Raw genomic sequence first — 15034 nt, forward strand, 5'->3', positions numbered from 1 at the left:
ATGCCCATCTGGTTCTGGAAGTCTTCCACTGGTCCATTTCAGATCAGATCCAAATTTCTGGACCTGTGAAAACCTCTTACTCCGAAGATGGATGGGTAGACTTTTGAGTGATGTACAGGTTGGTTGCTTTTTGTTGATTGGGTAAACACAATTTTTAATGAATTAAATTCATTTCATTAATCAAGGTGTCAGTACATTCCAGAAGCAGAAATATATTGATTCTTTGTGAGGCATAAGAACCTTGGGGGGAAAATCATAGGAAAATCACTCCTTTAAGCAACCATTAATCAGTCAGGTCACTTTGAGCAAAAACAGGAACATTTTATAGAAGCTAAGAAAAGAGAAAAAGAAAAAAAAAGACATTTAAAAATAGTCTTTTAACATGTGATCAAGCTGGATAGAATCTACGCTGAATGATCCCTCACTGAGAGGCCTTTTCACCACATAATAATGAATGACACACCAGGTCCTGGAAATAATACTCAGCAATCAACTCAAACCACCAAAGTTTTGAAAATCCATCATTAATTCACCATGGGTTGAGCGTTCATGGAGATCTGAGCTGTACGGCTGTGGCTAAATTGGTTTTAATGGATTTCATGGGGTGCCATTTGATTGACAAAGAGGTTTGAGAGTTGCCACAGCCCCCTGCTCCCGCTCTGTCCCCGAGCAATGCACCATTGATCAAACACATACAAACTGTCACTCTGTATTGCCAGGACGCCGGTGATGGACTCACCAGTCACTTCAATCATTAGGCAGCCTCACATCCAAAAGCTGGAGTCACAAACTCTGCAGGAGGATGATGTTGAATGCCTTTTTATATGGTTCAAGGTAAGAAAAGAAAAAGCCTTTGGATTGTTTGATCGCACTTCAATGAATGTTCTTGGGGTAATGAAGAAGACATTACATTTTAATAGCAACACAGATAGAAACAGTAAAGTTTACATTTTAAAAAAAGAACATAGGAACTACTTTTAAATTTTTTTGACTTTTGTACATACTCAAATGTCTACAGCAATCCAAAGTGCGACCTATGCCCTGTGATGTCCTTCAACAGCAATTGGCTCTCAATCTCCATGGAGATGCCACGAGGGCATGGGAGTGGATGTCCACACCGGACATGAGAAATGAGCACAATTACAGCTTTTGAGAGGTAATTATATGTGCGTTGTAGTGTTAAGGGTCCATAAATAACGGCACATCTGTCCCGTATGCTTGTTTGGTAATTGAAGAACAATGAGGTGGGAGAAGGGAGCTGGGCGCATGCCGCATCACGATAGCACCTCATCCATTGTGGTCCCTCTCACCCCGGAAGAAAGGAAGGTCGGTCAGCCAGACAAAGCTGAATGATATCAAGTACCAAGGCAACAATTCTGCCAATGAGTGCCTCTAACAGCTTGGTGGAGAGTAAAAAAGGGGGGAGAAATTGCAGGGGAAAGAGCTTGTCAGCCTTTTAGTGTGGTTTTTGTAAAGACATTAAATAAGGTGTAGAAGCGCTAATACATGTACTCCTGGAGATTTAAAGACTTGGGATACCCATAGCATGGAGAGAACATATGCAAATCAATCAGAGGTTTGGAAGAAGACATATTCGACCGTGAGGGTTTTTTGAAAAACATACCTTGGATACAGACCCCTCCTGTAATTTCACCGATGGCTTAATAGTCTCTGTTTGCTCCTTCCCAAAGCAGTTTATCTCCTGCAGAAGCGATTGGACAGTAAATAAGTAGCTTAAGACACACAAAAGCTTTTCTGTGACTACAGGGTGGTTGTCAGTGTTAAGTAGCGATCCTTGCACGCTCCGAGCTAACATCAAAAGTGATGGGACCGTGTTTCATCGGGGCTTCCACCGCCACGGAGCTAAGAGCTTGAGAAATTCACTAACAAAGAGCATACTACAGCTGCAAGTGGGTTAACATTTAACAGATTTTTGCCAGGCGTATTCCCATGTACAATAAATCCCTGCACATTTTAAATGGTTTGTTTCTTTTCAGCCCTCCATGGGCTTTCTGCACTGTAAATCTTATCTTTTGATACTTTCTGATGCAGTGGGTGGAATAAGCAGTCTTCTGGCCCATGTTGGCAACTTTCTGCCTTATCAGAGTGTTCTTGAACAGTCCTGAATCCCTTCCAGCTCAGGAGTCGTATAGTAAGTAGCGTTTGGAAAACACATGCATTAAACAGGATCTGCGTGATTCTGGAAATCATTAAGTTCACCACAAACAAAGGACCACCAAACACACTTGGTCAGGCTACCCTCTACCTCAACACACACTGACACACACACACACACACACACACACAATCCTCAACATACCTTAATTGCTCATGCCAGTCTTTTCCCTTACCACAGGTAGCTTCTACAGACCTCTGAAGTTCCCCTTCCCCTCATCAGTCAGTCTTTTTCTTTGTCTTTCTCTCTCCTCTTCCTGTGGAGAGCAACGTGTTTGTGCATAATTTTCATTTCAAGGGGTCATATAAATTCTCCTCAATGCAAATGAGTCAGACTCTCCGAGGTAATAATCACCTGAAACCCCCGCTCTCTCACACACACACACACACACAAACACAGACACACACACAAACACGCAAACACTTCTGGTGGCTCCATATTGCAACGCCAACATGAATAAATAATTAAATGAAATCTAATTTTTTTTTATTTCATTTCCACAGCAGCTGAATCCAATTCCGCCTCCACCCTTTGAGGACAACACCCAGGTGACCCTCAGGTACAATTACCGCCATTCAAGATGTTACACAAACACTTGTGTTTTAGAACTGTGCCGCACATTCTGTGTAAGACATATGTCTGATGCATGCTGATGGAGTAAAAATAAAGTAGTATATGAAACAGCATGCAGCATCAATGGCATTTACAGAGAGACACAATGGAAAGAATAAATATAGACAATTGTACCCACTGATGTCTGAAATCATTAAGTTTATACAATGTCTCTGCCCTTCCCTCAGATATTTCATTTTAGCCTAGAACATGAAATGCAAACAACTCTTTTTACGTAGTGCATTCACATAGTGAAAAGTATGTTCCAGTAATATGTCCTTTTCCTTGCTTAGGAAAAACAACATTCTTATTTCCCAGCCACATAAATATTTCAGTCATTTTCTTATGCGAGTGCCTTCCCAGGCGGGTGCCCTAACTCACGTGAGGCGGCCGGCAGCTACAACACTGTCATCTCTTATTCCAGGTCAAGAGGCTCATGACCTGAGGAAGCCCAGGCGGCTGGCACTTAAAGCGCCCTGGTCACATGTACATGTCATTTGAAATGAGTCACTTGTGGTGAGAGAGAATTATCACCCAACTCTGTAATTCCCCACAGCTCTACAGAGCCTTTTAGCCTCTTTTAGCTCCTTAAGCATTGACCTTGCCCCCAGTTACATTTATGATCTCCTCGTTCCTCATTTCACTTCCAGACCACTCTGATCATCAAATATTGGCCTTTTATCCATCCATCCCTCCCCTGCTCCAACTGCAAAACAAAAAGTGCATTTGCTGTTTTAGCCCCAACCTTCTGGAATCATCTTCCCCAATCACTCAGATTTGCTGAATCTCTCAGAAACTCCATTGAATGTTAATGTTCCTCTGTTGTGGAAATTGCGACTGTTTGCTAACTTCTTTCTATACAACATTGGTAATATGTCACTGTTGTTCTCTCAGCTCGTTCCACTGCCCCCAAGTGGTCAAAAATCAATGAATGCAGCTTTAAGCAATTTTTTTTTTATTATTTATAAATAGTATGCGTTATTAATGTTTGATTAATTTGTCTATATATGTAGCCTTAGTTTTGTTTATGTTTTGGTTATATGTGTTGTTTACATTTGTTGGCACTGCGGCTGTTTGTATGTAGTTATTTAAATCCCCCTGTTGGGATTTATCATATAGAATGTGTATGTGTGTTTAAATGTGCATGAGGCCAGTGTGTTTTATCCAGGCAGCTGTGCTGTAAGATGTTGGTTTAGTAATGTAAATGACATGTAAATGACACACAAATAAAATGATTCATTAATACCATATTTGTGGATGCCTTGACTTTGTTCTCTGGATCCACCACCAGCCATCATCATGTGTTAGGTTGGCCAGAAAAAGGCTGTAGCCTGTATATGCCTACAAATATTCTGCAGAGTATGCTGCAATAACATATCTCAAAATCTCCATATTGACTATCGATGCATCATACTTAGTGTAATTTGTTCTGGGCGGGCCTTTCAGGAATACTAAAGAGATGCCTTCATTGATTCATATGCAAATACTCAGCTGTTATTAGAGGTGGATTGACTGATGGGTCCCAAAGCTGCATCATTATCTAGATATTGTGTATGAGATGGTGAAATATCAATCTCCGTTAGTCTGTTAATATGATCTTTCATATACAAATACATATTCTATACTCTACACATAAGACCCTGGCATGCATGCTTGTCACCCTCACATCGTTTCATACACTGGTGACCAAAAGACGGTAAAGATGTGTCGACGAGTGCTGCATGTGTGTGTGTCTGTGCTTGTCTGTGTGTCTGTGCATGTCTGTGTCTGTGACAAGCATCACAAGTTTCCAGATGGGTGAGATTCAGCGATTACCTTTTCAGCGCTCACCATCCCTCTGTATCTCCACCCTGATCCCTCCTCTCAATAATTGACTGCAGAGTAACAAGGGTTTTATGTGTGTGTGGCTCTTTGTGTGTGTCTGTGAGCAGCTTCTCTGATTAGATAGCTGAATATGCTCTGTATTCAGCCGCGGCACTGCCTGCCCCGACTGGCATAGCTAATGAAGTGCCCGTGCCCCTCCCTTGGCACTAGTGTGTGTATGTGTGTGCGAGTGTGTGAATGTGTGATGCATAGAGTCAAGCTGCAATTAAAAGGCCTGTCAATGGTGTCTGCCATAACAGAGGCTCGGACTGTCACTATCGACCAGCCTTAGCACACACTGTAAGGGGGGAGAGGGGAAGGGAGAAGCGGGAGCAGGGACGAGCGGAGAGAGGAGAGAGGAGGGATGCGGCAGACTGTAAATCTACTTGCTGCGTTTCATATAGCTTGAATGTTGTGCGTCGTACATATGGCCACACCCCAATCAGTCATGTCAAAGCAGATATTTTCTGATCGACAGAAAATTAAACCCAGAGAATTTTACCACCCCTCAGGTCTTGGCAGCATCTTTCAGCTCTTTCTTTAGGTTTTACAGCCTGCAAACGTACTATTTCGGCTCAGTCTCATCACTCTCATCAGCATCATTTCCTGCAGCTCTGATAAACCCCCTGCACACTACCTGCCTAGTGCCAAACAGCAGACAAAGTTAGCAACTAGCTGGTGAACATAGTAAAACATCAGCTATAAAGCAGCAGCTAATGCCCAGTGCAGATTTTCAAATCTTAACTCATTTTAAAAACATGGGAGATCACAGACACAATGACAGATCTAACCAACTTTTGGTACCGCAACTCTTCAATTAATAGCCCAGGCTTTTACTTGCTTCATTCTCTGAACTCAACCCGCCTTTATTTGAGACAGGCCTTTAATTCCTTTTCCATTTATATTTGTGAAGGTGATCTAAGCAGCTTAGAACTCACTCAAGCGGCCTGTGGGTTTTAAGAGGTTTTATACATAATACATTTATACAGAATTTCTATAAAACCAGTCTAATAAAGGAGCCCAGTCTCTAATTAAACTTAATTTAAAATCTTAAATAGAGTTTAACTGTATTTTAATTGTAAGAACACACACACTGGGCTATTCAGTCAAGACACAGGACCAATAGGTGTTTATATTCAATGATTTCAGAGTGGTGATTCTGGTGAGACTTGGGATCTCACAGAAACTGATCAAACATTACTTAAGAAAAAAACTAAAATGGAGGTGGGCTGTCATCGTCTTTTTAAAAACAAAGAAAAACTATAGATCGGCCGACGCAATTTCTGTCCAACTCTTTTCCTCGCCTGCTTGTTGTGGTACTGTTGCCATAATTTCACAAGCTTGTCCTCCTTTTCTACTGTCCACCTACTCCGTGAGACAACAGTCCTGTTGGCAGCCATGTTTCTGTATGCGGCATCCGGTTGGTGATGCTTCCCACTCAGCTCACACGCTCATGCTATTGCGGGTTTCTGCTCAATATTCCATCGCTGTTCCTTCCTCACACTACAGGATTTCAAGTCGGAAATATAATATACTCTAATCCAGTCAGTAACATTAAGATTATGTCTATAAAATCCCTCACACTATAGGATCATTTGGGCAGATAATCTGTTCAGACCAGCCAAGAATCAACCCAATTACCCTCTAACAAGGGGCCAGCATTAGTAGCAGCTAAAGAGTCTGATATTTCTCTTAGGAGTTGGTTGAGACTCAAACAGAGCTATAAGGAGCGTGAAAATTTGACTTATATTCATCCAGTGACTTTTCTAAGGTGATAGGTCTTTGTTGTGTTTACAGCTTGTTCTGCTGCCCCAACTGGCCCCAAAAATGCGGGTTTAATGTTAAAAAAATAATGATCAGATCCAAGAATGATGAAAATAGTTAGTCGCAACCCTACACACAATCAGCTTGACCGCAAAAGTGGGCCTGGGGTGAATATTACCATAAATATCCTCGATCACTCGGAAAACTGCAAGGTCATGTCACCGGGGTTAAGATTTGAAATTTAATTTCTTTAAACTATCATTCCTCAGTCTTCCTCACTTTTTTCAAATATTGTGTCTTTAGTATTCTATAACTAAAAAGAGGGCATTTACACCAGGATTTTCACACAGATAATGCCTATAACATAACAAATAAGAACAAATAGGATTCAGACAAAAAAACAACAACAGGGAATTAGATTAACGCACATAATATTACACAGCAGACTCAAGAAAATTAGGTTTAAGAAGCACACCATGTCAAATGTTTATGCAGGAGTCATGATTTTAGTTTAATTTTGATAGCCAGTACAGTTTATATTGTTTACAGTGGAACATATGAACTACAGTATATTTACATCACACACACAGTCTTTACCATTGCTGCCTTCACATGCTGTTTGCAGTGTCCTGCACAGCACACCAACTTATAATGGAATGTCTATGAGCAGCTTTTTGTAGCAAAGGATGTGTACAGATGTGTTACTATCTTTCCTTTCACACTCATACTGTACACAAAGTCACACACAGACACTCACACACATTCAGATCACCTGTCCCTCCCCACCCTCTCAGAGCAGGATGCGGTATTTGAGGGCGCGGGGGACCCTGTTGATGACAAGGCGTCCGTCGTAGCTGAGTGAGGCGAAGAGCCAGGGGTCGGCTGACGACCACTCCGCCGCATACACACTGTCTTCGTGTTCCTCATAGGTGGACACCACGCTGTCCTTTAGGGGCTCCTTACTCCTAAATCACACACGCACAAAACACAAAGACGTGAGCGATGGAAACCAGAAGATGAATGCATCACATCTTGCAGACTCCATGTAGGCCTCTGTATGTCTTGGCCATCAATGCTCATGTTAATGTTAAATATACAATTTTAATTAACAACAATTTAAAATAAACATCTTGTCTATACTATACATCCAACGCAAAATAGATAAAGGAGCTAGTTTGTGTTTATAGTTGTTCTGAACAGCTATACCTGAAGGCGGAATTAAAATCTTGCCATCATAGCGAGGAGGACACATGATCATCATTCAAATGGGGATAACAACACACACTCTCTAAAAAGGCATTCACAGTTCTCACTCTCACTCTCTCATTAAAAGTAAAATAATTCTAAACGTACCCCCACAGTTACAACACTGTTCAAACATTTGACAAGCACTTTGGTTGAAACCTGCTGACACCTTAAGAGTTCATTGTTAGTCTGACAGTAATTTAAGAAGCTGCGTGTAGTGCAGTTAACTCATAGTTACTGTTGAAAAGTAAAAACAGCATATGTGAAATAATTGCCCTTGTTTACAACACACCTTCTTATGTTTCAGGAATTATGTGAAAATTTGTGAAACATTCTTGAAGCAAATTTGCCCTGGAAGCAAACAATGTTAGATTTTTTGCATTTCTGATAAAATAGTTATATATTTTAATACTTTATTTAAAAGTGCCCTGTGGATTTTTCTTGTAACAAAGTAATGTTTACATTCATTGTTCTTCATCATCAGTGTATTGTGTGTCCTTGAGGTCTGACAAACGAATGTACTTCTTTCCTCATAACATGTTTGCACAGCCTCTTTTTAACACCAATTTGAAACCTCCATTGCTCCATAGCACTACTAGTGGTCAACAACACCACACGGTACCTTTAATGATTTATGCAGATATAGAGATGCATTTAGATATTTTGTGGAGTGAGTGATGCTGTCTCTCTCTCTCTCTCTCTCTCTCTCTGTCTCTCTCTCTCTCTGTCTCTCTCTCTCTCTCTCTCTCACACACACACACCACACACAAACACACACACCACACACCACACACACACACACACACACACACCACACACACACACACACACACCACAGTTCTATCACGTTTATCTCCCGTTCAGTATTGTGGGACAGCCCCCACACACCACCAGTACCCTGCTTGAGGTCTAAAGAATATTTACTTTGTTTATTCACTACTTCTCCCACTGCTTACAACAATTGTGACCATAAATAACATCCTTCAGAATTCAGCATTAGTGCCATCTCAAATTTCTCCCTAACCCTCTGCTGTAAGTAGTCCTAAGGGAAAACAGTGACATACATATTTGGATTTATTTTACACATTAAGTGTTTCACACAGACAGTAGCTGCTCCCTATGGACTGCAGCCTAAAATAAAAACACTGGAAGCACTCTGCTCATATGGATTCATTGAGGAAGACGAGAAGAAGACGATACATGTGAGAGCACTTGACTGGGATGCTACCAAAATGTTGGAACTTAGCCTAAAAGCGGGTTGGCAAAGGTTTTCAGGAATCATATCAATGGACCATACACTACAACCAGGGGAACATTTGTTAAGCAGCCTACAGTGAACAATTTAACCCATTTTTGTTATTTCGCGTTTATTGGGTTGCTTTAAAGTTAATCTGCCAGTCTAATACAACAGACCTGCAATAAATCCTACCTTCATGAAGGTTATGATGTTCAGTTTTTGTTCAAGCTGTTTTAGTGAGGTCTTGTTTTGCATTATACCGAAAGGTGTTATTAATATTTTGTCCAGACCATTTACATCAATGAATACATCAGTTTAACACGTCTTAATTCAACAGCACCACAAACTACAACATCCCAATTCCTTAATTTCTACATGCTGTTATTCAAACAAAATGTAATGTCCAGAGTGCTGATGGCACAGGATTTACTTGCCTCTATACAAATTGTTTTACTTATTATTAGTTACCAAATAACAATAAAGACTTTTTTTGACGACTTGACGTGTCTTTGACAAATGATCATGTTTTATCTGCCTTTCTCTTAAACTTGCGCCAAATTGCGCAATACAGAGTTGAAGTTTTGCCCACATCCTCTAATGTCACCCAACTAAACTCTTGTTTCCAAGATAACTGAAATGCCTGCTTGTGCCTTAGCTCATAAACCACCACCATTTTTACCACTTGCCTGATTGGGTAAACTCCGGCACCTAAGTAGCTAGATTTACTAGCCTGACGTGGCATTTTACTTGCCACAGGCAATCCTTACTATTGAGCCCTGACCAGGAAATAAAAGAAAAGCCAAGTTTGAAAAAGTAAAGTTTGTTGGAAAAGGGAAAAAATGTCTTGTAGCAACAGCCCTCAGATATTAGTAAAACAATTCCTTAGAGGTTGTTTCCTCAAATACGTCTAAAAGCACATTATCATTCAATTCAATTAAATTTTATTTGTATAGTGCCAATTCAACCCAACAGAACCCACACGAATGGACAGCCTGGCGACGGGGCAAGAAAAACTTTGCTGTTGTAAGAAGGCAGAAAAACCTAGGGGACAGACCCTGTTCGGGGCTCTAGGTTTTGGGTGGTCGGGCAACAACGATTGGGCGACAATGGGCAGTGACAATAATAATAATAAGTGGCCCCTGTAGTCACCAAATCTCCACCCAAATAAACAGCTATGGAAGATTTTAGAGAAACATGTTAAGACAAATCTTCTAAAATCTTTTGGGGTACTGCAGTTGTTCAGAAGTTGTTCGAATCCGACCTTGCGCCCTTTGCTGCGTGTCATCCCCACTCTCTCTCTGCCCCCCTCCTGTCTGTCTTCAGCTTTCACTATCCAATAAAGGCAATAAAAGGCCAAAAAAAGAAAAACATTCTTGTTTTGAGAATGAAAATCCTAGTCGGCACTGCCTGGTTATCTAAAAAATAATCATCTGCAAATTTCATTGAGCTGTTGAATTTCAAAAGACATAATATAAAGTCAGAAAATTGTCCAACCACTGGAGGAGTTCTGTACGTAGCGTCCAGGCTGTGGAGTGGACACGTACTGTACATACAAGAGGGGTCAATAAGTATAGTGGAAGGGTTAAAACTAAAGCTGAGTGCTGGTGATTAGGAAGAAGAGTTGATAATTGTGGATGAGAGTCAGTCATTGAGTGTAAGAGCTGGTAGTTATGGATGAGAGGAGGAATGGGACCATAATGGATAGAGGACAGTGGTATATTTAAAAAACACTGAAAGGTAACCATTACAGAGGACATCCCTGCAATTCTAAATTCCAGTCTAAATGCTATAGAGGAAAACTCCTGAAGTATTTTGACAGTAACATATTTTTAATGTTTTACCACTCCACTTTTATCATTCTAAGTGTCAAAATACGTGAAAGTGAGGTTCAGGCAGTCAGCTTTAATCTTCTGAGGACTAATATCAGTTCAAAATACACAGCACGTTTTTGTACACACTTTAGTATCGCAGTTTGTTTCATTCGACTCCTAGTGCAGTCCAGCAACGTACAAGAGACAAAACCCTCATCAGATATGATGTGATGAACTCTGACTGTCATCTTAACACAGGTCTACGATTCAACATCTGCATTATGATACAGAATCAAAACTGAAGAAGAGGTATCACTGTCCGAAAAATGGAAGATGATTAAAGTAAAAGGAGATGTTTAATAGGTGGGGCAGTGAGGGATGGTTTATACATGGTTATTAACATTAGTAATTGGCAGTGGGGATGATAATGTACCCCTCGATTTCAAATTATTTTCCTCTATTCAGTATTTGTGAATATGGAGGACTCTCTTAAAGCAAAATGCCAAAAACCAGGACACTTATCTGGGAGCTCCTCAAAGTTCTTCTAATCTCTATTCTTTCTTTCAGATATCTGAGATACTGTGGACAGTTCAAATCCAAATTTACAGCAGCAGTACATGACCCTCCAACCAGTTCCACAGATCTCTGCTTCTGTCTGCAGCCACTAAATATTCATGTGTTTGAATAGTAAGCTTTCCTCTAGCGCTCTGTCAGGAATTTCAATTTACATAAATAGGGCTGAAAGAAAAAATTGATGGATAACAATTTTGATAATCAATGATTTAGTTATATAATTTATCAAGTAAAAGGCCACACATTTACTACTCATCTAAAAATGCTAAATGAAGGAAAACCAGACTTGCACTTCTGGATATACCGTGACCTGGAGGACTGGTCTGAGAATCTTCACTGACTTTTTCTGGTTTCAGCTTTTCAAATGTCCAAATCTGCTACTTTTCTCTACTTTCTGGGATTGTGAAATAAATATCTTTACTTTGTGATTGGCAATTTTCACAATGTTCTGAGATTTTAAAAACTAAAAAAATAGTTATAAAAATAACCAAAATATCTCTAGTAAAAGTCCTAAAGACAACTCACAATCTAACAGACTGACAGAATACCACAATATATACTTAGCACACTCATGCTCGAGCATCTAGTGGCTGCTAGTGAGAAATTTTCATATTGTAGAAGTAACTTTCAAACTTTCATGGGCTGCAAAATATTTTCTTGCAAAGATGGACGTTAGCACTCAAAGAACTGCTTTTGTTAAGAATTAACAAGGATTACAATGTTTTATTACTGATAATTTGGTATTTAATTTTTCAAAATGATTATATTTAAGCTTATTACTTTGGCCATGTGACATCCTACACATTATAAGTAACTAGGTGACTCAGGCCAATGGCCTGTTCACCTATTCATTCAATAACTGAAAACTAAGATGCATCAAGGATATGTCTCTGGTAGTATTTTGTTTTATTTACATCAAAATGTTATGGAATATAATTTTAACTGTTAAAGGTCAAGTGTGTAACATTTAGAAAAAACTCTTTTGGAATATAATATCCATAGGCATTTTTTCCATTAGTGTATAGCAACCTAAATATAGTAATTATTGTGTTTTTGTTACGTTAGAATTAGCTGTTTTTATCTCCAGACATGGAGGACCGCCATGTTTCTACAGTAGCCCAGAAGAGACAAACAAGACCCTGGCTCTAGATCAGTGGTTCCCAACCTTTGTCCTTAAGGGAGACCTTTTCTATCACTGAGTAAACTGACAACCCCGACATATTTTATTATTATTTTATATTACATTCAATGCATAACAATAACAGTAGATAACAACTGATAAACTATACAATGAACACAAAGGATTGTGTAAAAGTGATTTTGAGCAAATTATTTTCTGTAAATATTGATCAGAGATGAGTTTTCCTGATAGTTTTATAGTAAAGATAGTCTGTATGTATATTTTATATATTTAATTTTTTAACAATCAAATATACTTAATAGGCAAAATAAAATTTATTTAAATAAAATATAAACTACCAAAATAACATTTTAATGAAATTAATGAAATGTTCCTCACAGGAATAAATATAATGCTGAGATATTGGCTTACTGTATATTATTTTTCTTACACCCTTTATGGCCTCGCCGACCCACTGTGAAGCTTTGAAGACCCCTAGTGGGGGTCCAGACCCCCATTTCGTGGCCACCATAGTTTCTTCTAGCCCTCAGACAGGCGTTGACGAGTTGTCACATTTGGTTTTTCCTTTCTCTTTGTACTTGGAAGGGAAGAGTGTAGCAAGCTTGTTGTTATCTGAAACTACATCGCTAGATGCCACTAAATCTTGGACCTTTAACAATCCTGTAACTGGGATAAATTCAGTTTCATTAAGTTTCTTACTTCACTCAAAGGAAAACTATAGTTTATTAAAACCTTTTTTTCTTCTTGTTGCTCTGGCTATAACGTATAGAAGAACTATTCCAGAGCTAAAAAAATAAAATCCAATCTGTAATAAAACATTTTATTTAAAGCCACTGTCTTACCATTTTAAACACAGAGGTGGGAAGTAACAAAGTATGAATACTTTGTAACTGTACTTACCGGTAAGTAGTTTTTTCAGCTATCCGTATTTTACTTGAGTAGACCAGTGAAAATAATGCTTGACGAACGTACCGTGACAAAAACACCAGAAAAAGACCAGACAGACAAGAGAGGGAGAGTCTACCCTATTTAAGGTTTCAGTCAGCTTTGCACAGAACAGCTAGTAGAAATGTCCTTCAGAGAAACCAAGAGAGTACTTTTTATTGTTATATTTGTAAAAAGTACTCTTATACTAGGTACATTTTAGAGTAATTTTTCACTTTTACTTGACTAAAGAAGTTGAATCGGTACTTCTACTTCTGCCGGAGTAGTTTTTCTACAGAAGTATCTGTACTTCTACTTGAATGTAGAATGTGTGTACTATTCCCATGTCTGCTAAAACCAGATTATCCTTGAAAGCAGTTGCTACTGAATTAGATTACTGGAAGCATTTCCTTTTCTAACTAGCCCGAGTTGCTCTTACTTGTCCTCCTGGTGGTTGTCCTCCCCCTCGCTGAGCTCCTCATCATCCACCAAGTGTCCGAATGGCTCTGAGGAGATGGACACCATATTGGAGAGTATGAGTCGGCTGTCGCTGCTGGCTGTCAACACCAGCTGGTCGTGGCTGTGGTTGTAGCGGACACTCCACACCCTGGGACAAAAAAAACAACCATGTCACCATACTCGCATTCACAATTTACCCGCACAGCATCGTGGGAAGGTGCAGTATTTTCTACATTCATGTATGGATGCATTGAAGAGTCCGCAGCCATGTTTATATCTCCCATTGTTCCAAACAAAGCTCCACGTGGGTGAAGAAACCAGCAGTAACCAAGTACTGAATGCAGTGATATTTTATATACTATAGTGAGTGTATGGGTGCTTGTACATACAGTATATGTTGTATGAGCAGACCACACATGCTGATACACAAACACACACACAGTCATGCAGAGAACCCATGCTCACACAAATCAGGCAGAAAATGCAGCATTCTCACAGTGGGATTCACAGCTAAATATTCCTATCTGGCTGTGAATTCAGGGGCCAATAATGGGAATTTGGTACCTTGCAGTCTATATTTGGGCTTAGTTAACACGAGTTGATTATCATAAGATAAGATAAGATAAGATATTCCTTTATTTGTCCCACAATGGGGAAATTCCGAGTCTGAATAAACTCCACGATCATGCTTTTACTGTATTGGTTGCTCAGTTTCATTTATTTTTCAATTAAATTATTCACCTTTCCTCAATTTCCTCTCGATTTTTCTCCTTCTCTTTATATTTCTTTAACTGTCAACACGGTTTCCCTCTCTTGCTCTTTTTCATCCCCTTTCTATCTCTCTCTCTTTCTGTGAGCCTGGGGCACAGCTCAGAGTGCGGTCCCAGTTCCCTCACAGGGAGGGATTGAGGGATAACCGAGGCTGTTGACAGGAAATCAGCCTCGGCCACGCTGTTCCCCGCGCTCTCCTAATCCGCTTCCCTTCTAAAAAATAGTCCCTAATACCCCCAGCAGCCCCGAGGCCATATCCTGGCTGCGCTCTGAAAAATGAGCGTGCACAACAAAGACACAAACTCAGGGAAACACCCACACATACATGTGTCACACTAAAGATGAGTGCACACACAGACATATGCAATATAGAAATACTTTAACACACACACACACACACACACATATATATTTGTAGCCACATATATAGATAAAAGGAGAGCCCCCCCCCCCCCCCC

General features: G+C 39.8%; 1 protein-coding gene across 1 annotated transcript in view; it reads right to left on the minus strand.

The window, feature by feature from the left end:
* Positions 1 to 6912: 6912 nt before the first annotated feature.
* Positions 6913 to 15034, minus strand: part of eipr1 (EARP complex and GARP complex interacting protein 1) — a 68017-nt gene continuing 59895 nt past the window's right edge. The window contains exons 8-9 of the mRNA XM_035673760.1: positions 13786 to 13953; positions 6913 to 7380 (exon numbers count right to left, since the gene is read on the minus strand). Of these exons, the coding sequence (XP_035529653.1) occupies positions 7206 to 7380; positions 13786 to 13953 (343 nt within the window). The 3' untranslated portion in view covers positions 6913 to 7205. The remainder of the gene's footprint in view (positions 7381 to 13785; positions 13954 to 15034) is intronic.

The sequence above is a fragment of the Morone saxatilis genome, unplaced genomic scaffold (assembly GCF_004916995.1).
Source record: "Morone saxatilis isolate NCDOM2014 unplaced genomic scaffold, NCSU_SB_2.0 Contig3, whole genome shotgun sequence".
NCBI classification, from domain to species: domain Eukaryota; kingdom Metazoa; phylum Chordata; class Actinopteri; family Moronidae; genus Morone; species Morone saxatilis.